The following is a 27,633-nucleotide window of genomic DNA, read 5'->3' on the forward strand; positions in this document are numbered from 1 at the left end:
TACCATGTTAATTATCTTACAGATGATCATTCCTGTGCTGCAGAGACCTACTAATCATGGCCTACCTGCAGCATGAGATGTATCAGGCATTAGACACAAAACTAACCGCTTCTGATCCAGGTGCCCTTATCAAGACCTGAATCAATAAGGTTCCGATGACAGCACTCGGACTGAAGGCCGTTAGCTACAGCCATTCTGGAGCTCTCCTAAAGCTGGAAGCCATGTCTGGAGGAGTGCTTGTAGCTAGCAGCCTATGGAGCTGCCCGGGCTTCCATCTAGTCTGGAGAAGTGCTTGTAGCTAGCAGCCTATGGAGCTGGCCTGGCTTCCATCTAGTCTGGGGGAGTGCTTGTAGCTAGCAGCCTATGGAGCTGCCCGGGCTTTCATCTAGTTTGGAGAAGTGCTTGTAGCTAACAGCCTATGGAGCTGCCCGGGCGTCCATCTAGTCTGGAGAAGTGCGTGTAGCTAGCAGCCTATGGAGCTGCCCGGGCTTCCGTCTAGTCTGGAGAAGTGCTTGTAGCTAACAGCCTATGGAGCTGCCCGGGCGTCCATCTAGTCTGGAGAAGTGCGTGTAGCTAGCAGCCTATGGAGCTGCCCGGGCTTCCATCTAGTCTGGAGAAGTGCTTGTAGCTAACAGCCTATGGAGCTGCCCGGGCTTCCATCTAGTCTGGAGAAGTGCTTGTAGCTAGCAGCCTATGGAGCTGCCCGCGCTTCCATCTAGTCTGGAGGAGTGCTTGTAGCTAGCAGCCTATGGAGCTGCCCGCGCTTCCATCTAGTCTGGAGAAGTGCTTGTAGCTAGCAGCCTATGGAGCTGCCCGGGCTTTCATCTAGTCTGGAGAAGTGCTTGTAGCTAGCAGCCTATGGAGCTGCACGGGCTTTCATCTAGTCTGGAGGAGTGCTTGTAGCTAGCTGCCTATGGAGCTGCCCGCGCTTCCGTCTAGTCTGGAGAAGTGCTTGTAGCTAGCAGCCTATGGAGCTGCCTGCGCTTCCATCTAGTCTGGAGGAGTGCTTGTAGCTAGCAGCGTATGGAGCTGCCCGGGCTTCCATCTAGTCTGCAGAAGTGCTTGTAGCTAACAGCCTATGGAGCTGCCCAGGCGTCCATCTAGTCTGGAGAAGTGCTTGTAGCTAACAGCCTATGGAGCTGCCCGCGCTTCCATCTAGTCTGAAGGAGTGCTTGTAGCTAGCAGCCTATGGAGCTGCCCGGGCTTCCATCTAGTCTGGAGAAGTGCTTGTAGCTAGCAGCCTATGGAGCTGCCCGCGCTTCCATCTAGTCTGGAGGAGTGCTTGTAGCTAGCAGCGTATGGAGCTGCCCGCGCTTCCATCTAGTCTGGATAAGTGCTTGTAGCTAGCAGCCTATAGAGCTGCCTCAGCTTCCATCTAGTCTGGAGAAGTGCTTGTAGCTAACAGCCTATGGAGCTGCCCGGGCGTCCATCTAGTCTGGAGAAGTGCTTGTAGCTAGCAGCCTATGGAGCTGCCCGGGCTTCCATCTAGTCTGGAGAAGTGCTTGTAGCTAGCAGCCTATGGAGCTGCCCGCGCTTCCATCTAGTCTGGAGGAGTGCTTGTAGCTAGCAGCCTATGGAGCTGCCCGGGCTTCCATCTAGTCTGGAGAAGTGCTTGTAGCTAGCAGCCTATGGAGCTGCCCGGGCTTCCATCTAGTCTGGAGAAGTGCTTGTAGCTAGCAGCCTATGGAGCTGCCCACGCTTCCATCTAGTCTGGAGGAGTGCTTGTAGCTAGCAGCGTATGGAGCTGCCCGGGCTTCCATCTAGTCTGGAGAAGTGCTTGTAGCTAGCAGCCTATGGAGCTGCCCGAGCTTCCATCTAGTCTGGAGAAGTGCTTGTAGCTAACAGCCTATGGAGCTGCTCGGGCGTCCATCTAGTCTGGAGAAGTGCTTGTAGCTAACAGCCTATGGAGCTGCCCGCGCTTCCATCTAGTCTGGAGGAGTGCTTGTAGCTAGCAGCCTATGGAGCTGCCCGGGCTTCCATCTAGTCTGGAGAAGTGCTTGTAGCTAGCAGCGTATGAAGCTGCCCGGGCTTCCATCTAGTCTGGAGAAGTGCTTGTAGCTAGCAGCGTATGAAGCTGCCCGGGCTTCCATCTAGTCTGGAGAAGTGCTTGTAGCTAACAGCCTATGGAGCTGCCCGCGCTTCCATCTAGTCTGAAGGAGTGCTTGTAGCTAGCAGCCTATGGAGCTGCCCGGGCTTCCATCTAGTCTGGAGAAGTGCTTGTAGCTAGCAGCCTATGGAGCTGCCCGCGCTTCCATCTAGTCTGGAGGAGTGCTTGTAGCTAGCAGCGTATGGAGCTGCCCGCGCTTCCATCTAGTCTGGAGAAGTGCTTGTAGCTAGCAGCCTATAGAGCTGCCTCAGCTTCCATCTAGTCTGGAGAAGTGCTTGTAGCTAGCAGCGTATGAAGCTGCCCGCGCTTCCATCTAGTCTGGAGGAGTGCTTGTAGCTAGCAGCGTATGAAGCTGCCCGGGCTTCCATGTAGTCTGGAGAAGTGCTTGTAGCTAGCAGCCTATAGAGCTGCCTGAGCTTCCATCTAGTCTGGAGAAGTGCTTGTAGCTAACAGCCTATAGAGCTGCCCGCACTTCCATCTAGTCTGGAGGAGTGCTTGTAGCTAGCAGCCTATGGAGCTGCCCGGGCTTCCATCTAGTCTGGAGGAGTGCTTGTAGCTAGCAGCCTATGGAGCTGCCCGGGCTTCCATCTAGTCTGGAGAAGTGCTTGTAGCTAGCAGCCTATGGAGCTGGCCTGGCTTCCATCTAGTCTGGGGGAGTGCTTGTAGCTAGCAGCCTATGGAGCTGCCCGGGCTTTCATCTAGTTTGGAGAAGTGCTTGTAGCTAACAGCCTATGGAGCTGCCCGGGCGTCCATCTAGTCTGGAGAAGTGCGTGTAGCTTGCAGCCTATGGAGCTGCCCGGGCTTCCGTCCAGTCTGGAGAAGTGCTTGTAGCTAACAGCCTATGGAGCTGCCCGGGCGTCCATCTAGTCTGGAGAAGTGCTTGTAGCTAACAGCCTATGGAGCTGCCCGCGCTTCCATCTAGTCTGAAGGAGTGCTTGTAGCTAGCAGCCTATGGAGCTGCCCGGGCTTCCATCTAGTCTGGAGAAGTGCTTGTAGCTAGCAGCCTATGGAGCTGCCCGCGCTTCCATCTAGTCTGGAGGAGTGCTTGTAGCTAGCAGCGTATGGAGCTGCCCGCGCTTCCATCTAGTCTGGAGAAGTGCTTGTAGCTAGCAGCCTATAGAGCTGCCTCAGCTTCCATCTAGTCTGGAGAAGTGCTTGTAGCTAACAGCCTATGGAGCTGCCCGGGCGTCCATCTAGTCTGGAGAAGTGCTTGTAGCTAGCAGCCTATGGAGCTGCCCGCGCTTCCATCTAGTCTGGAGGAGTGCTTGTAGCTAGCAGCGTATGGAGCTGCCCGGGCTTCCATCTAGTCTGGAGAAGTGCTTGTAGCTAGCAGCCTATGGAGCTGCCCGAGCTTCCATCTAGTCTGGAGAAGTGCTTGTAGCTAACAGCCTATGGAGCTGCTCGGGCGTCCATCTAGTCTGGAGAAGTGCTTGTAGCTAACAGCCTATGGAGCTGCCCGCGCTTCCATCTAGTCTGGAGGAGTGCTTGTAGCTAGCAGCCTATGGAGCTGCCCGGGCTTCCATCTAGTGTGGAGAAGTGCTTGTAGCTAGCAGCCTATGGAGCTGCCCGCGCTTCCATCTAGTCTGGAGGAGTGCTTGTAGCTAGCAGCGTATGAAGCTGCCCGGGCTTCCATCTAGTCTGGAGAAGTGCTTGTAGCTAGCAGCCTATAGAGCTGCCTGAGCTTCCATCTAGTCTGGAGAAGTGCTTGTAGCTAACAGCCTATAGAGCTGCCCGCACTTCCATCTAGTCTGGAGGAGTGCTTGTAGCTAGCAGCCTATGGAGCTGCCCGGGCTTCCATCTAGTCTGGAGGAGTGCTTGTAGCTAGCAGCCTATGGAGCTGCCCGGGCTTCCATCTAGTCTGGAGAAGTGCTTGTAGCTAGCAGCCTATGGAGCTCCCTGGGCTTCCATCTAGTCTGGAGAAGTGCTTGTAGCTAGCAGCCTATGGAGCTCCCTGGGCTTCCATCTAGTCTGGAGAAGTGCTTTTAGCTAGCAGCCTATGGAGCTCCCTGGGCTTCCATCTAGTCTGGAGAAGTGCTTGTAGCTAGCAGCCTATGGAGCTGCCCGGGCTTCCATCTAGTCTGGAGAAGTGCTTGTAGCTAGCAGCCTATGGAGCTGCCCGGGCTTCCATCTAGTCTGGAGGAGTGCTTGTAGCTAGCAGCCTATGGAGCTGCCCGGGCTTTCATCAAGCCTCTGTTTTTGCCCATCCTGATGGAGCCGTGGGACAAAACCCCTCAACAGAGTTTACAACCCAACCAGACGCTCTTCTGTTTCTCATTTATTTAGAATACGCTGAAGGGGAATCACTCTTTTACATAATCAGCCCAAGAGATGTTGTTGTGGCCAAAGAGCGGGACCAAGACGACCACATTGACTGGTTACTGGGGCGCAGGAAGTATGAGGTATTTTTATTGTGCTCTTTTTTGCCTATTCTGGCACCTCAACTTCTTATACAAGGAGGAGGTTCCATGTCACTAATGTACTGTATTATGCTTCAGCTATAGGGCTTGATGATGATGATGATGATGATGATAAAATAATAATATTCTTACAGTTTGAATTTTTCATGGCTCCTCCTCCTGTGCATTTGTTTATACTAATGTGTCACATGAGTGACAATGATGTGTCAACCAATGTTAGACATGACATAACTGCCGTGCTCACCTGCGCCTGTGGATGACATACACTTCTTCCTGTGGATCCACGTGCAGATTTCTGGCGCGGTTTTACAAGTGGATTCCACAACAGAATGGCGTATATTCACAGGTTACGTTTCTGCTGTGCGGACCTGCAGGAGGTCTCCCCCTTTCAATTGCAGAGGTGACTTCTGCTGCGGATCTGCACCATGTGAGAGGGGGTTGGTGCAGATCCGCAGATCCCCCGGTCACATGGTGCAGATTTTCTGCTGCAGTAACTCTGCTGCTTGTGAACGAACCCTTCTAATTCACACACTATTAATTAGCATTCACTTTATTGCCTATTTATACGTAATGATTGTCGCTCTAAATTCGTCCAGTTGAACAAAAGTGCGCAATAATGCATCTAACCGTGAAGCCATCGGGCACTTTTTGTTCACTTTTCGTTTGATGCTCAGTTTCGCCCACCATACAAATCATGGCGGGTTCGCTCGCGTTACATCTAACCGCTCCCCGCTGCGTGTTTCACATGGGAATATGAAGCGCTGAGCGAGAAGTTAGCGATTCTCAGCGATGATCTGTCTAAATATTCTGTGCGAACAACTAGCGGTGACGTCACTCACTCGTGCGCTCATTTAATGAGAACTGGCCCACGTAAAAAGGGGGGGGGGGGAGACTTGTCTGCGTCTCCACCGCAAGCATCTTGGTCCTTCATATGAAGAAGCCAGATCTAGCAGTAGACATTAGCCGTTCTCCTGCGTACGGTTAGCGCTATACCTGCTCTACCCCTGGTGATCCGGACAATGGCGCTCATTTCCAGCACCTGCCGCACACTAGATTTTGCCGCATATTAATATTAATACCTTTATTGGTTTTTAATGATTTTTCCCTCTGATGTCTCCATTTAAGGAAGCTCTGATGGCGGCAGAGATTAGTCAGAAGAACATTAAGAGACACGAGGTTTTGGTGAGTTTCCCAGAAAGTGATTTTTTGCCAATTACGTTTTATTACGAAGTTATAAATTCTGATGATATGGGAAGAATAAAACTGTAGGAAGCGCTGCAGTAATGTGTGCGCTAATTAAAGCCGCCTCACCGGGACCATTCGGCAGTTTACGGCGCGCAAATGTTCTTCTTGTACTTATGCTTGTTTTAATTCTCCAGGATATCGGCTTGGCTTATATAACGCATCTCGTAGAGAAGGGGGATTACGACATGGCGGCCAGGTAATTATAACACTACGCCTCGGCTTTATTTCCTGCAGACATGAGGGCTCTGGATTAGAAACACAAGTGGATGATATTACAGAGACTAAAACGGTAAAGGGGCCTCGAATCGGAATCGTGTAAGTGGCCTCCGTCACCACTTGTTCTAGAGCTCATAGGAAGGAGGGCCCATGGAGCTGCTTTTATACTCGCCGGGTCCCCTGTTCTAGCGCTGTGCCCCTGAGAAGTTCACGCACACACGCCATGACTCCTCTCAGATGGCTGTGTGTTCTCCCATAAGGATGCATGAGAGAGTGCGAGCGCCGTATCTGTGGGCAGCATAAACTATTCCAGCGATGGCTCACTTACCTGCTTCTCCAAGCTGCAGCCTGGTGTCTTTGTATTTATGAGCAGCGAGCTAGCCCTGCCTTTCTGCACCGATTGACAGCTTTGTCCCTAAACTGTGCACTGAATGAATGCAGTCAGTCAGCAGCTGGTGAGCTGCATATAGTGAATAAAGGCCCATTTACACGCAAAGATACTCTTTCAAACGACTGAAAAAATGGAAAAATGTTGTGATCTATTTGCATAAAGTGTTAGTGGCCATTAACACTTTATCATCTTGATTTGCATATAATGGGGCCTCCAGGAGCTGTTTGCAGAGCCCAGTGTGTGTTTAAACACACGCCCAGCTGTGCAGACAGCTGCATTGTTCTGCTCATGGCTGCCAGCATATTACAATGTTATCTGCCGACTGTTGTGGAGTTAACAGCCTGTGGTCTACTGGCAGATAAATGTGTTTGCTTTACCTGTCAGTAGCTGACTGATGGATCTTAAGTTCAAACGAAAAGTGCCTGATGCCCGCGTTTACATGTAACGATTATCGCTCATTTTTGATCATTTGAACGTATTTTGAGGGATAATCGTTACATGTAAATGGGCCTTAACACGGACTACTTGGTGGGCAAACCTGGTGCTCTGCAGTGGCGAACATACCGACAACCTATTTATGTCTAAAAGGTCAGCACATTTTCCTTATGCCTATTCTGATCCTCCGTACAATACGAGGGGCGACTGCGGGACATCCTATAGGTTGTTGTAGAGGCGAAGGCTGCATCCAGCGGGCAGTAGTCAATCTCTGTGTCTGATATAAAGCCCTCTGAATTCCCAGAACAGTCTATCCATCGGCAATACCCGATACGTAAAACCAAAGTCACCAAGATAAACCTTTAGTATTCTCTGCATCTCCTCACAGATCATTGGGGGGTTCAGCCCTTCATTACGGAGCTCACCTACCCCTCAGCACCCCCTCTTCTATCTACCAAGCCAAGCGCTAATACTGCTTCATTCTGTCCTTCCCCTCCAGTCCGCAGTGTAGGGGTCACCATCTGAGGCGGCGTACATGCATGATGGTATAAGGCGTATATGTGTGTACATAGATCGGCGCGCTCCTCACAAGTACATGGGAGATAGCTGGCCATTCAGTTCTATCTGATGAGGAGAGGGTAATAAGATGAGGATCATATGGACCGACTGGATACGGGGGGGGTTTATAGCCCCATTGTAATTTCTTTGGCTACCAGAATTATTTTTGCTGCGTTTCCCGTGACTTACGGCACTCGTATAAGTCTACTTTGTAAATTTTTTTTCACTGATTTTCTTTTTCATAAGTGTATGGGGCCCCCACACAACAAGTGTATGGGGCCCCCACACAACAAGTGTATGGATAGCACAACAAGGTATGGGGCCCCCACACGACAAGTGTATGGATAGTACAATAAGTGTATGGGGCCTGCGCACGACAAGTGTATAGCTACTACAACAAGTGTATGGGGCCCCTGCACGACAAGTGTATGGCTAGTACGACAAGTGTATGGGGCCCCCGCATGACAAGTGTATGGCTAGTACAACAAGTGTATGGGACCCCCGCATGACTAGTGTATGGCTAGTACGACAAGTATATGGGGCCCCCGCACAACAAGTGTATGGCTAGTACGACAAGTATATGGGGCCCCCGCATGACAAGTATATGGCTAGCACAACAAGGTATGGGGCCCCCACACAACAAGTGTATGGCTAGCACAAAAAGCTATGGGGCCCCCACACAACAAGTGTATGGATAGTACAATAAGTATATGGGGCCCCCGCACAACAAGTGTATGGCTAGTACGACAAGTGTATGGGGCCCCTGCATGACAAGTATATGGCTAGTACAACAAGGTATGAGGCCCCCACACAACAAGTGTATGGCTAGCACAAAAAGCTACGGGGCCCCCACACAACAAGTGTATGGATAGTACAATAAGTGTATGGGGCCCCCACACAACAAGTGTATGGCTAGCACAAAAAGCTATGGGGCCCCCACACAACAAGTGTATGGATAGTACAATAAGTGTATGGGGCCCCCGGACGACAAGTGTATAGCTAGTACAACAAGTGTATGGGGCCCCTGCACGACAAGTGTATGGCTAGTACGACAAGTGTATGGGGCCCCCGCATGACAATTGTATGGCTAGTACGACAAGTGTATGGGGCCCCCGCACGACAAGTGTATAGGGCCCTCGCACAACAAGTGAATGGGGCCCTGGGCGACAAGGATATGGCTAGTATGACAAGTGTATGGGGCCCCAGGTGACAAGGGTATGGCTAGTACAACAAGTGTATGGGGCCCCAGGCGACAAGGGTATGGCTAGTACAACAAGTGTATGGGGCCCCTGCACGACAAGTGTATGGCTAGTACAACAAGTGTATGGGGCCCCCGCATGACAAGTGTATGGGGCCCCCGCATGACAAGTGTATGGCTAGTACAGCAAGTGTTTGGGGCCCTGGGCGACAAGGGTATGGTTAGTGCAACAAGTGTATGGGGCTCCCGCACGACAAGTGTATGGCTAGTACAACAAGTGTATGGGGCCCCCGCACGACAAGTGTATGGGGCCCCCGCATGACAAGTGTATGGGGCCCCGGGCGACAAGGATATGGCTAGTACGACAAGTGTATGGGGCCCCAGGCGACAAGGGTATGGCTACTACAACAAGTGTATGGGGCCCCGGGCGACAAGGATATGGCTAGTACGACAAGTGTATGGGGCCCCAGGCGACAAGGGTATGGCTACTACAACAAGTGTATGGGGCCCCGGGCGACAAGGATATGGCTAGTACGACAAGTGTATGGGGCCCCAGGCGACAAGGATATGGCTAGTACGACAAGTGTATGGGGCCCCGGGTGACAAGGGTATGGCTAGTACGACAAGTGTATGGGCATCCCACATGACAAGTGTATGGGGCCCCCGCACGACAAGTGTATGGCTAGTACAACAAGTGTATGGGGCCCCGGGTGACAAGGGTATGGCTAGTACGACAAGTGTATGAGGCCCCGGGTGACAAGGGTATGGCTAGTACGACAAGTGTATGAGGCCCCGGGTGACAAGGATATGGCCACCTTCCCACACCATAAGCTCTATTGAAACTTGTACAATTCTCAGCAACATTCTTGAGGAACTTTTCTAACAAACCAATATGTTGATTATTGTAAACCAGATGCTACACTGAGGGGAGCGGCCGGAGGGCCGGGCAGAGGCCAGAGGGCCGGGCAGAGGCCGGAGGGCCGGGCAGAGGCCGGAGGGCCGGGCAGAGGCCTTGTGCTGCGTCTGCCTGCGGTCTGTCCTTCACAGGACTTTGGACTTGAATGAGTCTCGTCTGCAGATTAGATCCAGAATAGATCGGCGGTGACCTTTCCCAACTAATAAGAGTGTGAATCCTCTGCCTGCGGTGGGTCCGTGTGTTGGCAGCACCGACAGCACACCGACCTCACGTCTGCTTGTCTGAAGAACCCCTGAGAGACACATCCAGCAAGAGAAGCATAGATGGTGGTCCTATATGTGCATCCGGCTGTGGAGGGGTTAAATTATGAAGATTACAAACTGGGAAAAGGACCGTTTATAATCTATAATTGTGGCGCGGTTCTCACTGCCTGCTGAAGGGTTCGCCGTGTGCCGCTAATAATGCCCGCACGTCTCTGACTTCTTGTTGTTCTCTATCAGAGAAGGAAACTATTCTTGTAACGGCTAATAAAGAAGCCTTGCTGCTCCTCCGTCACTTCTGTCGGCCATTGAAGCTATTCTATCTACAGTAACTTCGTTCCACTCACACTCTCCCGGTCTCCGGCTCGCCGTATCACCGCTGTCACTTCTGTCGGCCATTGAAGCTATCCTATCTACAGTGACTTTGTTCCACTAACACTCTCCCGGTCTCCGGCTCGCCGTATCACCGCTGTCACTTCTGTCGGCCATTGAAGCTATCCTATCTACAGTGACCTCGTTCCACTAACACTTTCCCGGTCTCCGGCTCGCCGTATCACCGCTGTCACTTCTGTCGGCCATTGAAGCTGTCCTATCTACAGTGACCTCGTTCTACTAACACTCTCCCGGTCTCCGGCTCGCCGTATCACCGCTGTCACTTCTGTCGGCCATTGAAGCTATCCTATCTACTGTGACCTCGTTCCACTAACACTCTCCCAGTCTCCGGCTCGCCGTATCACCGCTGTCACTTCTGTCAGCCATTGAAGGTATCCTATCTACAGTGACCTCGTTCCACTAACTCTCCCGGTCTCCGGCTCGCCGTATCACCGCTGTCACTTCTGTCGCCCATTGAAGCTGTCCTATCTACAGTGACTTCGTTCCACTAACACTCTCCCGGTCTCCTGCTCGCCGTATCACCGCCGTCACTTCTGTCGGCCATTGAAGCTATCCTATCTACAGTGACTTTGTTCCACTAACACTCTCCCGGTCTCCGGCTCGCCGTATCACCGCTGTCACTTAATAGCAGCAGCTCATTAGGACTTGTTAATCCGAGTCCCCCAGTATAAAAGGTCCGCGGATGCTGCAGGCTCTTCCCTGACCTTCCTACCGCCGCTGATGGCATCTACTACGGCCTCGCTGGCACAGTATTCCAGCATTAGTGAAATGGAGTTTGATCAGTGTAATGTTGGGTTGAACACCTGAAGCGCCACGAGCGACTCTCCGCAGATACACCTTGAGCAGAACTTTGTACTTACTGCCGGATAAAAGATGGAACTCGATATAGTAAAGTCAGCTCAAATTGTTAGACAGTGCGATCCACTTAAGAGAAGTAAATTGCCTAGCTGCGGGCGACGCCGGCCCCAGCGTGACGCTGCCGATGCCATCATTAGCACAGTTTAAGGATCTGGGGCTCTACAGGTAGTGAATGAGACACTCCATGGAAAGGTCACTTGAAAGTGAACATTTATCCCAATGTGTAGGAAGAGGCATTCTTAAGCAGCGCCGTCACAAAGAACTGCTTTATTAACCAGCCGACAGCCGAGTCCATAACACATCTGCATCCGGAAGCTTCACCAATACCATCGGCAGGTATTTGGTGCAGCTGGTTGGCATTGTGACCCGCTGGGACGCCGTATCCATAGGCAGATATATCTCCACGCTTTTCACTTTGCATTAATTCTTGTTTCCTTTTAGAAAGTGTCAGAAAATACTCGGCAAAAACATGAAGCTCTGGGAAGACGAGGTTTACCGCTTCAAGAAGATAGGACAACTGAAGGTAAATCTTCCAAGATGTCTTCCTGTTCCTGAAAGCAGACAGATGCCGATTATTATTGTACCTATTGTCTAACGTAAAACTGCCTTCCAGAATCTAATGCGATTATTGGGATCAGGCGAGGCCGCAGGTGACTTGTGTATGTATCAGCCTGTAGACTGAGCTCTATCACAGGACGCCATAGACAGCAGCAGCGCTGACTACAATCTGTTAGCTGATGATCTGTGCTCCCCTGTTACTATTAGTAACAGCCGGTAGTTGTCAGCAGTTCTGCTTGCAGTTACATTTACTTTGATCAGATATTCTTTTTATTAAACTTTTTGCATAAAAACAAAAACTTTACCCCCCCCCCTCTCCCCCTCCCATCCCTTCCACAAAACAGTACAGAGCGCACTGCAGTGTATATATTCCAGGCAGTGTATATATTCCATCCCTATAGAAGACACACAGCCCAAAAAAGTATAATAATACACATTGATTAGAAATACCGATCTAGAGCCAGATCTGTGATGATGCATTGGGCATCCACACGTTTCCTATAATCCGACTGACAGCCACGGAAGTGGAGGCATCCTGCCACAGCCCCCGCAGCTTCTCAATGCACCAGGGGGTTTTCATTTTCAAATCCTCACACTTTTGCAGTTGAAGAACATGATTTCTAGTGTTAATATATTGTCTGCAAGGAGGAGGAGCGGTGGGCAGCCAGTGGAATGCTGGTAACCTCAGGGCTGTATACAACAACCGGCCTATTGGCACTTTCCAACTATTGTCAGTTTGTAAACCCATAGTACATCCCAAGATACACACTAGGGGTTCACAGGTAGCTATAAACTCAATTATGGATGTCCAAAAGGCATGCAGAAGGGGACAATTATAGAACATGTAAATAATGTCCGGTGAAGCCATTGTGCATCTGGGCAGTTAGAATCTATCCAGATAGTCATTTTCAATAACTGCATAGGCGCCCTATAGACGCGGTATAGAAGGAAGCGCTGTGATAACCCGCTAGCTCTGCTTAAGGAGGAATTGGGAATATCTTCTAGAATGGCAGTGGGACTCCGTAATACGACCAAGATCCGCCTCCCACTTAGCTCTAGCAGATATAGGACACCTATCCAAATAAGTAGTTAACAATGCACGGTAAGTAAAGCATATGAGGCCCGCAGTGGACCGTTTTGACACATAAAGATCTGTAACTGCATTATCCTGCACCCTCAGCACCGCTCTTCAATTCTGTACCAAAAAACGTGATGCAACTGCAAATCAAACTGCTAACAACCACTTGTCCGTTATATGTAAGTATGTGTGTGGGTGCTGCTCATGCTCCGCCCCTGATGACATCATTGCTCCAGCTATGGTGACATCATCGCAGGTCCTACAACATATATAAAACACAGAGTCTGACTGACAGAAGAACAACACAGTCAGGGCTCTTGGAATGGGAGGACAAAAATAACAAAATGAGAGTACAGCTAAGCCGTTATTATCTCGGACACAACTCAGCAGTCCTGACAGGAGACACCAACCTACCGCCACCACAGAGATCTGGTGGGCTGAAAAACCTGCAGTGATGTCATTGCTGTGGGAGGAGCCATTGTGCAGTTTGGTAAATGAGATCCAGTAGGCTGAAGGACCTGCGGTGACATCAGTGATGTGGGAAGAGCCATTGTGCAGTTTGGTAGAAAGTACTGTATACTGGATAAATTGACATCAGCCACCAGGACCTGTGATGACGTCACTGTCCTGTGATCACCTGTGTGGGTAGAGTCAAGGATCACATGACCAGGGGCTGATCACTGTTTCCAGGAGTCTGCTGAGCTGGTGATGTCTGGAAATCATCATGGATGTACCACAGCTGTGTGTGCTAAACAGGATGCATGTAGTAGAGCTGTGTGTGTGATGTGTGGGGATAATAATGGATGTACCATGCAGCACAGCTGTGTGGCACATTGTGCCACCAGAAACATTGGTACTATTAATTTTCTAATAATTACTAGTATTAAAAAAATAACCTTGCAGCATATAATAACCCAACTGGAAATTCTTGAATCTAATGCGATTATTGGGATCAGGGTACATTTTGAAAACCCCTGAAGACGTGAGGTGATGAATGTAGAGAACTGCCACTTCTTGCACATCTCAAACCCCCTTAGGGACTGAAATTGTGGAAATTTAGGTTTATGCCAAATGGCGGAATATTTAGTGCACAGTATAATTTTCAGCAAGGATTTAAACTTTACTGATACTTCATTTATTAGTGTCAATGTTGGTAAGCCACCCCCCAGGGCCTGGAACCTCCCCACCTCCAAGGCAAACAAAAGGGAACCAGACCCAACCAGATGATGCAAAGTCAGCTCTATGAATCCAGAGACCTGCCAGATTCCCACCCACTTAGATGCTGACATTGGGCAGCTAAAAAATATAACCGGGAGTGTTTGAAGCCTCAAGCCAACCTGTCCTTGGCACTCTTTGACAACTTCAATCTTAACCCCTTAGTGACGAAGCCTGTTTGCACCTTAGTGACAGAGCCAAATTTTGGAAATCTGACGTGTCCCTTTAACATAGAATAACTCCATAAAGGTTTTGCATATCCAAGTGATTCTGACATTGTATAGGAAGGACAGGGATTTAAATAAAAGTGTAATTGTGATTTTGAAAAGCTTTTGACCCACTAATCGCTAGAATGAAGCGGCTGCGGCTCTCGTCCGAGTGCCATTGATGCTCGCTAGCTAAAGGCGGACTTAATAAATCGTCTGTGGTCCCTTCTTCAGCTGGCGAGCCGTGACAGCGCTTGGATGAGTGCTGCAGCTGCTTCATTCTAGCGATCAGTGGGGATCTCGGCCCCCGGCCATCAGAGCTTTAAACATGTACCTGCGGTATGTAAACATTGTTTGAAAACCACAGTTACACTTCAATACAAATTAAAGTAACCCCTTAGTGACCAAGTTTTTTTTTGTTTTTCCGTTTTAGTTTTTTCCTCTTGGTTTTTTTCTCCCTCTTTAAAAAAAAAATGTTAAAGGGGTTGTCCCGGGAAAGCAAGTGGGGTTATACACTTCTGTATGGCCATATAAATGCACTTTGTAATGTACATCGTGCATTAAATATTGGCCATACAGAAGTTATATACTTACCCCCTCCGGTGTTGGCGTCCCCGTCTCCATGGCGCCGACCGAAGCCGCCTTCTGCCTCGATTAGACGCGCTTCGCAGTCTACCTCTCTGTCCCATTGAATGGGGCCGCTCTGGCGTGCTCGCGCCGCACAGGTCTTCTGCGCATGTGCAGACCAGATGTGCGGCGCGAGCACGCCGGAGTGGCCCCTTCAACGGGACAGAAGAGGAACACTGCGCAAGCGCGTCTAATCCAGGCAGAAGAAGGCTTCGGTTGGCGCCATGGAGACGGGGACGCCAACACCGGGGGGGGGGGGGGGGTAAGTATATAACTTCTGTATGGCCAATATTTAATGCACGATGTATATTACAAAGTGCATTAATATGGTCATACAGAAGTGTATAACCCCACTTGCTTTCGCGGGACAACCCCCTTAACTCCTTTATTTATCCATCGCCGCCTCTGTATGAGGGCTTGTTGTTTTTTGCGGGACGAGTTGTATTTTTCAACTGTACCATTTAATGTACTGACAGACCTTTAAAAAATTCTAAAAGGAGAGAAATGGAAAAAATTAAATTCCACCATTTTCGGTGCGTCCTGTTTCTACGGCGCACAAACTGCAACATAAATAACCTGATCTCTTTATTCTGTGGTCAGTACGATTACTACCATACCAAACTTATAGTCTTCTTTTGCTGTAAAACTTGAATTTTTTTTCAAAGATATTTAATTTTTCTGCGCACAATAGTTTTTTATTTTTCCGTTAACATAGTTGTGTGAGGGCTCATATTTTTCAGGATGTCCTGTAGTTTACGTTGGCACCATTTCGGAACACATACGACTTTTTGATCGCTTTTTATTGCATTTTTTCTTGAAGACAGGGTGAGCAAAAAAGTACATTTCTGACGTTCTTTATTTTCTTTTCATCGTACCAAGTAAATAATGTGTTACTTTAACAGATCAGACTTTTACGGGCGCAGCGATGCCAAATATGTATTCTTGTTTTATTATTTGGATTCGTTTATTATAAATATGGCAAAAAGGGTTATTTAAAAAAAGTTTTATAGCTTTTTTTTTTAATAATTAGTAAAATTTTATTGATCTTATTTTTACTTTTTTCTTAGTCGCCAGAGGGGGACCACAACTTACAATGCTCTGATCGCTGCTGCAGTGTGATGTAATGCCATAGCATTACATCATACTGCGATCGGACAGGCAGTCTTATCAAGCCCCTGACTGCCATCACATCCGCACTGCTCCCTGTGATCTCACCGTGGGGGGGCTGTACGGGACCCTTGAACATGGTTGGAGGATTTAAATGCCACGGTCAGAATTGACAGCAGCATTTAAAAGGTTAACAGCTCTGATGAGCCGCATGGCTTATCGGAGCTGTTGCGGGCAGGTGTCGGCTGTAAGAAACAGCCAACATCCACGATGTATGGAGGGAGATCACCGTGCGATCTCCCTTCATACATGACCTACAGCTGCAGGCCATCAAAAGGCGTATCGGGAGTCGTTAAGGGGATAAAATGCAAAAACTGTCTTGTTTGTGGTGTCTACACATCCACAGTTCTGGTCCGATTTAAGTGACATTTTGTCTGAGCGTTCTGCAGCATCGGGCGTGAATACTGGCGGAATTAGAAATCAAAAACTCACCGACTTCCCCTGTAATTTGTGTTGCCCATAGCAACCAATCACAGCTCAGCTTACATTTCTTATACCGCTGAGGTAAAATGAAAGCTGAGCTGTGATTGGTTACTATTTGGGTCGTAAATAGGAAAAGTAAAATGCTCACAACTTGATTTTTCAATTCTAAGTGCAAAAGTAAGTGACCCCTATGTAATATTAGTGAGTTCACCAACAGTGTCTGCTGGCGGCACTTATGTAGCAACTAATGACATTAGATAAGGTATTAACCCCTTCACGACCAATGACGTACATTTACGTCATGGAGCCGCGGGGTATGTATGAAGAGAGGTTGCTTAGCAACCTCTCTTCATACAGTGCGGGCGTCAGCTGTTTATAACAGCTGACAGCCGCGGGCAATAGCCGCGAGCGGCCGATCGCGGCTATTAACCATTTAAATGTTGCTGTCAGTTCTGGGGGTCAGCTCGCGGTGAGATCGGGGGAGCCGTGCAGGTGTCATGGCAGCCAGGGGCCTAATGAAAGGCCCCAGGGCTGCCTTAACAGACTGCCTATGAAGCCATCCCCGTGGCTATAGCATTATGTCATACTGCAGGAGCGATCAAAGCATCATATGTTAAAGTCCCCCAGGGGGACTTCAAAGTAATGTAAAAAAAAATAAAATCAATAAAGTTTTTTTTAATTGAAAAAAAAAAAGTTGTAGAAGTTTAAATCACCCCCCTTTTGCCATATCTATTATTAAAAAAATCTACATAATAAATTAAAAATATGTGTTTGGTATCGCCGCGTCCGTAAAAGTCCGATCTATCAAAGTAGTGCATTATTTTTTCTGCACGGTGAACGTCGTCCAAAAAAAAAAATAAAGAACGCCAGAAATGCATTTTTTTAGTTACTCGGTCTCCCAGAAAAAACGCAATAAAAAGCGATCAAAAAGTCGTATGTATTCCAAACGGAAAAATAAAGAAGTTATTGTGCGAACAAAATGACGGCAGAACATAATTGAAAAAAATTCAATGTCTTTGAAAAAAAAAAGAGGAGTACAGTAACAAAAAACTACACAAGTTTGGTATCGTAGTAATCGTACCGACCCATAGAATAAACTTATCATGTCATTTTTGTTGCCATTTCTGCGCCGTAGAAACAAGCAAATGTCATTTTTTTTTATTTCTCTCCACTTAGAATTTTTTTAAAGTTTTTCAGTACATTATATGGTACTTTAAATAGCGCTATTAAAAAATACAACTCGTCCCGCAAAAAAAAAACAAGCCCTCATACAGCGACGTCGATGGATAAATAAAGGAGTTACGATTTTCTTTAAAGGGTGGAGGAAAAAACAAAAATGGAAAAAGAAAAAGGGGCCGCGTCATTAAGGGGTTAAGTAGCTTTCTTCTATCAATAAATGTGTTATATGTGCGGTTATTGTATCAGCAGGTAAGAGGCGTTCCCATTGGTTGGATAAGTCATAAACTGCGACCGTAGCCAGAGTTCTAGACCCTTTTCCTCTAACTTTGGGGCCCTAGTTGTAGCGATCGCTGGGCCATGTAATGCCGCCACATATATTCTCGTGCCGTCAATATTTAGTCACATTGTAAACAGTCTTGTAATGCTTGAAAGAAAGCGGCGTTTACACGGAGGCCGGCTTCACGCACGAGATTCTTGTGCATTATTTGAGCGTTGTGAGTAGCACAAATCTCACACAAATATGGAACCCGTTCTTTTGACAGGGGTCACACATACGGTGCGATGCTGGGAAAGAATATCGGCATGTCCCATCTATGTGCGTGCCCTCGCATCGCATTGTCTATTGTGTTTACCGGGCCGTCAGCAGCCGCGCTCAGCGTGCTACGTGCAATCATCCGCTGCGTCTGCCAGCTGTGGCGCAGGATCACTACTTACCCCAAGTGATGCGAGACATGTTTGATACAGAAACTTCTCGCATCCGCGGGAAAATCGCACATTGGCGAGCGCGATATCAGGCCGTATATCACTGCTCTATATCACACTTACCCATGCGAAATTGGCCTTAGTGACATCCGTTTTTCTAGACGGGAAAATACGGAATGGAAGCAGACTGAAACCTTTCCGTTTTTTTGTTTGTTTTTTGAACCCCACTGCTATCAATAGGGAACAAACAGATCCTTTTTTTTAAGCTTTATTTTCGTTACTCTCCTCCAAAAAGGAAGCAGAGAGACAGAAACCCTGAACTGACCCTTAAGCAGCTTTTAGAGCGTCCTTAGCCTGATAGGGTGCGGTTTATTATCAAAAAACTCTGTCCTTGTGTAGGCATTATGTACCACAACACACTACAGCTCACCCTCCTCATGACCATTGCATCTACAACAAGCTTCATGCCTCACATCATCCACACTAGCGGTGCAGAGCTCCCTCGCTCACACTCATCATCACCATAGCATCTACAACAGGCTTCATGCCTCACATCATCCACACTAGCGGTGCAGAGCTCCCTCGCTCACACTCATCATCACCATAGCATCTACAACAGGCTTCATGCCTCACATCATCCACACTAGCGGTGCGGAGCGCCCTCTCTCACACTCAACATCACCATAGCATCTACAACAGGCTTCATGCCTCACATCATCCACACTAGCGGTGCAGAGCTCCCTCGCTCACACTCATCATGACCATTGCATCTACAACAAGCTTCATGCCTCACATCATCCACACTAGTGGTGCAGAGCTCCCTCGCTCACACTCCTCATCACCATAGCATCTACAACAGGTTTCATGCCTCACATCATCCACACTAGCGGTGCAGAGCTCCCTCGCTCACACTCATCATCACCATTGCATCTACAACAGGCTTCATGCCTCACATCATCCACACTAGCGGTGCAGAGCTCCCTCGCTCACACTCCTCATCACCATAGCATCTACAACAAGCTTCATGCCTCACATCATCCACACTAGCGGTGCAGAGCTCCCTCGCTCACACTCCTCATCACCATAGCATCTACACCAAGCTTCATGCCTCACATCATCCACACTAGCGGTGCGGAGCGCCCTCTCTCACACTCCTCATCACCATTGCATCTACAACAAGCTTCATGCCTCACATTATCCACACTAGCGGTGCAGAGCTCCCTCGCTCACCCTCCTCATGACCATTGCATCTACACCAAGCTTCATGCCTCACATCATCCACACTAGCGGTGCAGAGCTCCCTCGCTCACACTCATCATCACCATAGCATCTACAACAGGCTTCGTGCCTCACATCATCCACACTAGCGGTGCAGAGCTCCCTCTCACACTCCTCATCACCATTGCATCTACAACAAGCTTCATGCCTCACATTATCCACACTAGCGGTGCAGAGCTCCCTCGCTCACCCTCCTCATCACCATTGCATCTACACCAAGCTTCATGCCTCACATCATCCACACTAGCGGTGCAGAGCTCCCTCGCTCACACTCATCATCACCATAGCATCTACAACAGGCTTCGTGCCTCACATCATCCACACTAGCGGTGCAGAGCTCCCTCGCTCACACTCCTCATCACCATAGCATCTACAACAAGCTTCATGCCTCACATCATCCACACTAGCGGTGCAGAGCTCCCTCGCTCACACTCATCATCACCATAGCATCTACAACAAGCTTCATGCCTCACATCATCCACTCTAACAGTGCTGAGCACCCTCTCTCAAACTAACACACAAGCCTACATCGTAAAATGTACACCTTTTCATCAGTCGTCCGCTGAGGTTCCATGACGGCAGTTTCACAAAGTGGCAAAACCTTGATCTAACAAATTCCAAACTCGAGTCTTGTGAAATCCTGGTATGTCCTTAAATATGTAACGCCAAAGAGGAGCGCCGAGCTGCGCGAGCCGGGAGAATGAGACAACGGAGGGACCTCCATGTTGGTTTGTCTGGAGTATTTCCTGTATTATAAATGGCCATGGCCTTTGTGCTGTTATTCCGGATGCCACTGAATAGTTTATCTGGATATATATATATATATATATAGTCTATAGATCGCAGTCGCCGGGACGGTTTTTCTCCAGTAGATGCATATGTCGCTAAATGTAACTGAGATGACTTGCTGCAGCAAATTCTCATATCTCATCACAGAAAAGCCGTGGAAAAGGCAAATAAGGAGCGGGGAAAACGTTTCCTTACAACAAGCTGGGTGTCAAGTTAGACTCTGCTGCTTCTGTAGAGCTCTCTAGTCCTGACGAATTATACAGGAAGGTTCTATTCCGTTAGGAGAGAATGTTCAGCTTTAGGCATAAAGGATTCATTTCATCAACGAGGAGCGTTCTTTTTATTGCCCAGATGCTTGTTACTTACAGTGAGGGATCACTTCATGGAATACTCTGTTATACATCACACCTAATGTGTTTATTGGGAAGGGTATCATCATTCATTAAGGAGAGCACCAAGGAGGTGAGTGGGGAGACCTTCAAGGCCATGCACGCTCCTCTGGGTAATATGCAAATAAGGGAAATGGAACAAAACCTCTGGAGGGCAGCATTGCTGCAAATCAATGTCCCACCCTTTATACAGGTCGTTAGAGCAATAATAGGGCAGTGAATGTTGCCATCCAATAGGTGGCGCTGTAGAGGTGCTGTTCTATCTTCCTTAGGCCTCACACACAGGCGGGCGTCCGCCTCTGGGTTCCACAGCAAATCCCCTCCACAGCATGCTATGAAAAAGTGATTCTTCATGCACAGGAGCGGAAACCAATTGCAGGAAACAGGAGAATGACAGGGTAGCCGGCCGCGGCCAGGGCCGGATTCCTGCGGGGTTCCGTGCGGGACGTGCTGTGTGCACGAGGCCTTACTTGTATCATTTACAAACGCTTGCAGGGTTTGGTCTGAAACTGCTTTTCCCATTCTGCACCAGCAGGTGTCACTGTTGGCATTGTCACTTTGCTGTTTGTTGACTATCTCCTTTGTGTCTCCTAACATTATTCTGTATACTTGGGAGTAATTTAGTATATATTTGACTGCACATTCAGAGCTGCTGATGCCTGATTGCCAGTCTGTTAGTGTGTGAATTAGTGAGTATGAAGCGCAGTGGGATCTGTGTGCGGTGTGTGCAGCCAGGGGCATCTAGGACCCTCACTCTATAGATGTTCCATATTGTAGTAAGTGGGACTTTGTAGCCATAAATCTGGTAAATAAGACACCCGTTCACGTGCCGTCTAACACGCACGGACAAGTCATGGACATCCATGTCCCACTCTTCTCCACATGTGATCAGGACATGCTGCCAGGTTGTTCATGCAGACCATCAGTCCCAGTGAGAACTGTTTTTCAGCTGCATCGTCCTGAATCCTAAGTATAACGCTGATCTTTGTTCTGTCCTCCAGGCCATCAGCAAGTATCTGCCAAGAGGAGATCTGCGACTCAGACCGGCCATCTATGAAATGATCCTGGACGAGTTCCTGAGAACGGATTACGAGGTACGGCTGCGGTTTAAACGGTTTTACCAAGTAATGATCGCCCCATCCACAGTGACACGATACAGAGAGCAAACCTTGTAACAAACGGCTTCTTACCTCATTTCAGCCCTAAATGAGTGTTTATCAGTGAAGGGATCTGATAATATATTTACCTGCCAGCACTGATGGATTTGGGTGACTGCCTCAAGCGTGTGGCTCCTGCGGACCTGTGGCCATCCGAATGCCCCCCATCCTGAAAGGCTTGCGGGAGATCAGACTCGCAGGATAACTACAGATGCTGCAGCCCTCTTACATTTCATCCGTGCAGCTTGAGGGGACGGGTGGGCTCTGCACAGACCAGCTGTAAGGAGGCTGCAGCGTCTGGAGGAATGTTGTCTTGAAGTGCTGACTGGAACTTGGGAGGTGGGGGAGACAGAGAGGCGGCTGTATGTCATGGTGGGGGCACAGAGGGGGCTGTATGTCATGGTGGGGGCACATAGCGGGCTGTATGTCATGGTGGGGGCACAGAGCGGGCTGTATGTCATGGTGGGGGCACATAGCGGGCTGTATGTCATGGTGGGGGCACAGAGCGGGCTGTATGTCATGGTGGGGGCACAGAGCGGGCTGTATGTCATGGTGGGGGCACAGAGAAGGCTGTATGTCATGGTGGGGGCACAGAGCGGGCTGTATGTCATGGTGGGGGCACAGAGCGGGCTGTATGTCATGGTGGGGGCACAGAGGGGGCTGTATGTCATGGTGGGGGCACAGAGGGGGCTGTATGTCATGGTGGGGGCACAGAGGGGGCTGTATGTCATGGTGGGGGCACAGAGCGGGCTGTATGTCATGGTGGGAGCACAGAGGGAGCTGTATGTCATGGTGGGGGCACAGAGCGGGCTGTATGTCATGGTGGGGGCACAGAGCGGGCTGTATGTCATGGTGGGGGCACAGAGCGGGCTGTATGTCATGGTGGGGGCACAGAGCGGGCTGTATGTCATGGTGGGAGCACAGAGCGGGCTGTATGTCATGGTGGGGGCACAGAGAAGGCTGTATGTCATGGTGGGGGCACAGAGAGGGTTGTATGTCATGGTGGGAGCACAGAGGGGGCTGTATGTCATGGTGGGGGCACAGAGGGAGCTGTATGTCATGGTGGGAGCACAGGGGGTTGTATGTCATAGTGGGGGCACAGGGGGGGCTACATGTCATGGTGGGAGCACAGGGGGGGCTGTATGTCATGGTGGCGGCACAGAGGGGGCTGTATGTCATGGTGGGAGCACAGGGGGGCTTATGTCATGGTGGCGGCACAGAGGGGGCTGTATGTCATGGTGGCGGCACAGAGGGGACTGTATGTCATGGTGGGGGCACAGGGGGGGCTGTATGTCATGGTGGGGGCACAGGGGGGCTGTATGTCATGGTGGGGGCACAGGGGGGGGCTGTATGTCATGGTGGGGGCACAGAGGGGGCTGTGTGTCATGGTGGGGGTGCAGAGGGGGTTGTATGTCATGATGGGTGCACGGGGGGGGGGGGCTGTATGTCATGATGGGGCACGGGGGGGGCTGTATGTCATGATGGGGCACGGGGGGGCTGTATGTCATGGTGGGGGCACAGGGGGCTGTATGTCATGATGGGGGCACGGGGGGGGGGGCTGTATGTCATGGTGGGGGCACAGGGGGGGCTGTATGTCATGGTGGGGGCACAGGGGGGCTGTATGTCATGGTGGGGGCACAGGGGGGGCTGTATGTCATGGTGCGGGCACAGGGGCGGGCTGTATGTCATGGTGGGGGCACAGGGGGGGCTGTATGTCATGGTGGGGGCACGGGGGGGGCTGTATGTCATGGTGCGGGCACAGGGGGGGGCTGTATGTCATGGTGGGGGCACAGGGGGGCTGTTTGTCATGGTGCGGGCACAGGGGGGGGGGCTGTATGTCATGGTGGGGGCACAGGGGGGGGCTGTATGTCATGGTGGGAGCACAGGGGGGCTGTATGTCATGGTGGGAGCACAGGGGGGCTGTATGTCATGGTGGGGGCACAGGGGGGCTGTATGTCATGGTGGGGGCACAGGGGGGCTGTATGTCATGGTGGGGGCACAGGGGGGCTGTATGTCATGGTGGGGGCACAGGGGGGCTGTATGTCATGGTGGGGGCACAGGGGGGCTGTATGTCATGGTGGGGGCACAGAGGGGGATAGAAGATGCAGTAAGTAACATACAGTTTCTATCTTGTCTGATTGTCCCTCGTTTACATAAGACTCGCGACCCCTTCAAGAAGTGTATTTCAGGATGTGACCCGCTCCTCACCCACCGCAGGTTTTACCAATATTGGTTTCAATTCTCACACTAACAGGGATTCTCAACCCTCATCCGAGAGTGGCCGGGGGACCTGTACAACAACAAAACCATCGTGAAGGCTTTGAAGACGCATCTGAACCGTGACCCAAGTAACCGGACGCTCCTGCAGGCTCTGGCAGAACTGTGAGTTAGAGCCGCCGACTTGTCTTGTTTTCATTACATGTGATGTCAGCTCAGAGTCAGGAGGCTACGAGCTTTGGGGTTTGCCTCTTCTCTTTTGGCTTCCTTTCTTGTCAGCTTCTGTCATACAACACTATTGGATGAGGGGATTGGAGTGTAGGCGTTACTTCAGTATTACTCTTCACCAACGTGACTGCTGACTAATGGAAGATCAAAGCTGCCATCTGACTTCAAAAAGTACTTAAAGGGGTTCTTCAGAACTAGAAGATAAATGGCCAAATCCTTAGGATAGGCTATCAGTGTCAAATCGGTGCAAGTCTAGCTTTAGGCACCCCCGCCGATCATCAGATTGAAGGGGCCTCATCCACATTCACTGTCTACCAGGCACAGGTCCGTACCTTTAGTAGCAGATATGCTTGCTATTCCCGCTCAGCCCCAGTCACGTGAATGGAATGTCAAGATTCGACTCCATTGATCTAAATAATGGCCTTTCATAAAGATATGCAATCAATTTTCAAGGGCTGGAAAACCTCCTCAGGGCTTCTACCCGCTAGCGTTTTTTTTTTAACGGTGTGATATCGCTGCTTTTTTTTCAATGGGACTTTCTAATGTTAAAATCGCATCGCACAAAAATCGCAAGTTTGTGCTTTTTTGGTTTTTGTGCGATGCGATTTTAACATTAAAAGTCCCATTGAAAAAATGCAGCAATATTGCAGCAGTAAAAAAAACCGCTAGTGGGTAGAAGCGTAAAAGGGGTTTTCTGTGGAAATATTATTGATGACCTATTGCCAGGATAGGTCATCAATAGTTGATCAGCTGGGGTCCGCCACTCGGGACCCCGACTGATCAGCTGTGTGGGCACATGCGTCGCAATAGCACCAGAAGTCGGAGCAGAAGCCTTTGCACCAACCACTGTGTAGTGGCCGGCGCTTGTAAGTGCGGCACAACTCCCATTGATTTCACTGAGAGCCGTGCCTGCACTTACAAGCACTGGCCACTACACTGAGGTTGGCGCAAAGGCTTCAGCTCCAATCTCTATTATTGCAGCACTGAGGATAGGTCATCAGTGGTATTTCCACGGAAAACCCCTTTAAGTGTAGCCCACCAGAGCAGCTTCTAGTTTGTCTGGGTGCTCACTGGGCCTAAGGTTTAGCAGAAGGTGCCACCATCTGGAGATGACTGGAGTCTCTAGCAGCTGTGTCTTGAGGTGATTGACAAAGTACCTATTAGACCTTTTTGATAATCTATCCAGAATGTGAAATTACAATGATTGCTATGCAGTTAAGAATGGACCAGGATAGATGGGGACCCCCAGAACTCCAGCCTGACACTATATACAGTACTGTATATCTAGAGAGACCCTGTCACCATGTTGTGCACCCCTCTGTGAGGGCAGCATAAGATAGTGCCAGTCAGACTGATTACGGTGACATGTCTGCTGTGGAGATCTGTGCTGGAGTTTTTGAGAAATTTGCCTTTTAGCAGCAAAGTCACAAAGGACTACTTAAAGTAGTCCTGCATGCTCATGAGCTGCTGGCTGTCTCCACCCACCTCGCCCTCCAGCCAATGATTGACAGCTGTCCACCTATTGTGCATAGAGAGAGCTGCCAGTCATTGGCTGGAGGGCGGGTGTGGCTGCAGCTCATGAATAGGACTACTTCTGGGTCTACTGCAACTAATTTAATGCAAGTTTCGACCAAACTCCTGCACAGACCTACTCAATCAGTGTGACCAGCACTCCCTATGGTGCTCTCAGTGAGGGGGGGCAAAAACATGATGACAGTCTTTAATTCCCTAATGAATGTGTATAGTGGGGAACTTCCAAATTTAGAACATTTCTATTTAGTGGATGGAAGCCGCTTAGTTTGGCAGCAGTGCGGACATGGGCTTGTGATGAGCTCTCCTCCAGCTCTAGTTCAGGGCATTGATTGTTGCTGTAATGTTGTAAAGTGACTTGATGACCATAATGAATGCGGCTGCAGGTAGCGCACGGCCGGCCGCCGCCGCGTAGATCAGAGCCGGGAGGCTGGGACTCATTTATGGTAGTTATTCAGGAGCAGAAATCCATTTAGCGCAATGTAATAACAAACAGCGATGCTGTGCTGAATCCTCATGATGTAAACGTCTCCGGCGTTCTCTACAGATCTAATCCTGGGAACGTCAATCTGTGTAGCGAGGGGGTTCTGTGGGCCGGCAGACGTAGCCACATTCGGGATATAAGGAGGCCCTGGGCACTGCCTGAGGATGAGCATTACTGTATACAGTGACTTATGGGATACAGATTTATCTACAGCATTGCAGGAGATTTGTAGAAGCTCATACACACTGCCTTAAAGGAGTTGTTCAGCTCTTAACCAGGTCTAGGTTGTCCAAGTTGGCCCCCACCAATCAAGAGTTAAGAGGTGTACAACCCCTTTAAAGGGGTTGTCCAGTTGTAAACTATTGTTGGCCTAACCTATGGGCAGGTCATCAATAGTAGATCAGCAGGGTCTGCCACCTAGGGACCCCTGTCAATTAGCTGTTTGCAGAGCTAATGTACTCTTGCACCAATCTGATTTCTACAGGAAGCAGACAGCTCTGTTCCCATTGCAGTGGCCAAGCTTGGTATTGCAGGCCAAGCTTCCGTTCATTTCAGTGGAAACTTGACCTGCAGTACTATGCCTGGCCACTGCACAGTTGTCTGCTTCCTAGAGTACATGCTAGACTATCAAACAGCTGATCGGCAGGGGTTCCAAGTAACGGATACCTGCCAACCTACAATTGATCACCTGTCTGGAGGATAGGCCATCACTAGTTAACAACTGGACAACCCCTTTAATCTGGTTCTCTCTAAACTGATTTTCTCACCATAAGCGTTGATGGCATATAGACTGAATATGACGTCTATGTTTGATATGGTGGTTCACCCAACTAAACCCTGCTAATGCATAGAGTAATGCGGCCGTGATGCCTTGGTGTTTATTAGACACATACCTAGCACTGTATTATTTATCTTGATACATATGTATTTTAACCCCTATATGACCACCCATAGGCCTTTTCACAGCAGCCATTAAGGGGCTTTATTCTCATGCAATCCCCTTTTTATGGTGCTAATTCAGAAGCCTGACAGGGTCTCTCTTTCCAGGTGTAAAGGGGGCTTGGCTGTTGGATAACAGCCTGGCACGTGCTGAAACAGCGGGGACTGGAGAAACCTCCGATCCCCACTGTTTAACCCTTTGAATGCCGTGGTCAATGCTACCGTGGCATGTAACAGGCTAACTGCCTTTGTCACCCATCAGATCCCTGTGATGTGCTTTTGGGGTCCCAATGGGTTGCTATGGCATCTGGAGGCTTGAATATGGCCACTGGGTCTGCTGGCTATGGTGGGCTATGAGGCTGTGCCTTTGGCTGAGCTTCATAGGCTTTATAATACACTGCTATATTGTAGTACGTTATTTTACCCGCACAGTGCTTGCCATGAAAAAAGGTCGGTATGTAGCAAGCAGATTG

At 49.5% G+C, this 27,633-nt stretch overlaps 1 protein-coding gene across 1 annotated transcript in view; it reads left to right on the top strand.

Moving 5' to 3' along the window:
• VPS41 (VPS41 subunit of HOPS complex) overlaps positions 1-27,633 on the top strand; it is a 240,280-nt gene that overhangs the window by 156,036 nt on the left and 56,611 nt on the right. Inside the window, exons 13-18 of the mRNA XM_066584684.1 lie at positions 4,391-4,506; positions 5,650-5,706; positions 5,904-5,965; positions 11,436-11,517; positions 21,607-21,699; positions 24,017-24,144. Coding sequence (XP_066440781.1) covers positions 4,391-4,506; positions 5,650-5,706; positions 5,904-5,965; positions 11,436-11,517; positions 21,607-21,699; positions 24,017-24,144 — 538 coding nt within the window. The remainder of the gene's footprint in view (positions 1-4,390; positions 4,507-5,649; positions 5,707-5,903; positions 5,966-11,435; positions 11,518-21,606; positions 21,700-24,016; positions 24,145-27,633) is intronic.

Source organism: Eleutherodactylus coqui, chromosome 12, assembly GCF_035609145.1.
Source record: "Eleutherodactylus coqui strain aEleCoq1 chromosome 12, aEleCoq1.hap1, whole genome shotgun sequence".
Taxonomy (NCBI): Eukaryota; Metazoa; Chordata; class Amphibia; order Anura; family Eleutherodactylidae; genus Eleutherodactylus; species Eleutherodactylus coqui.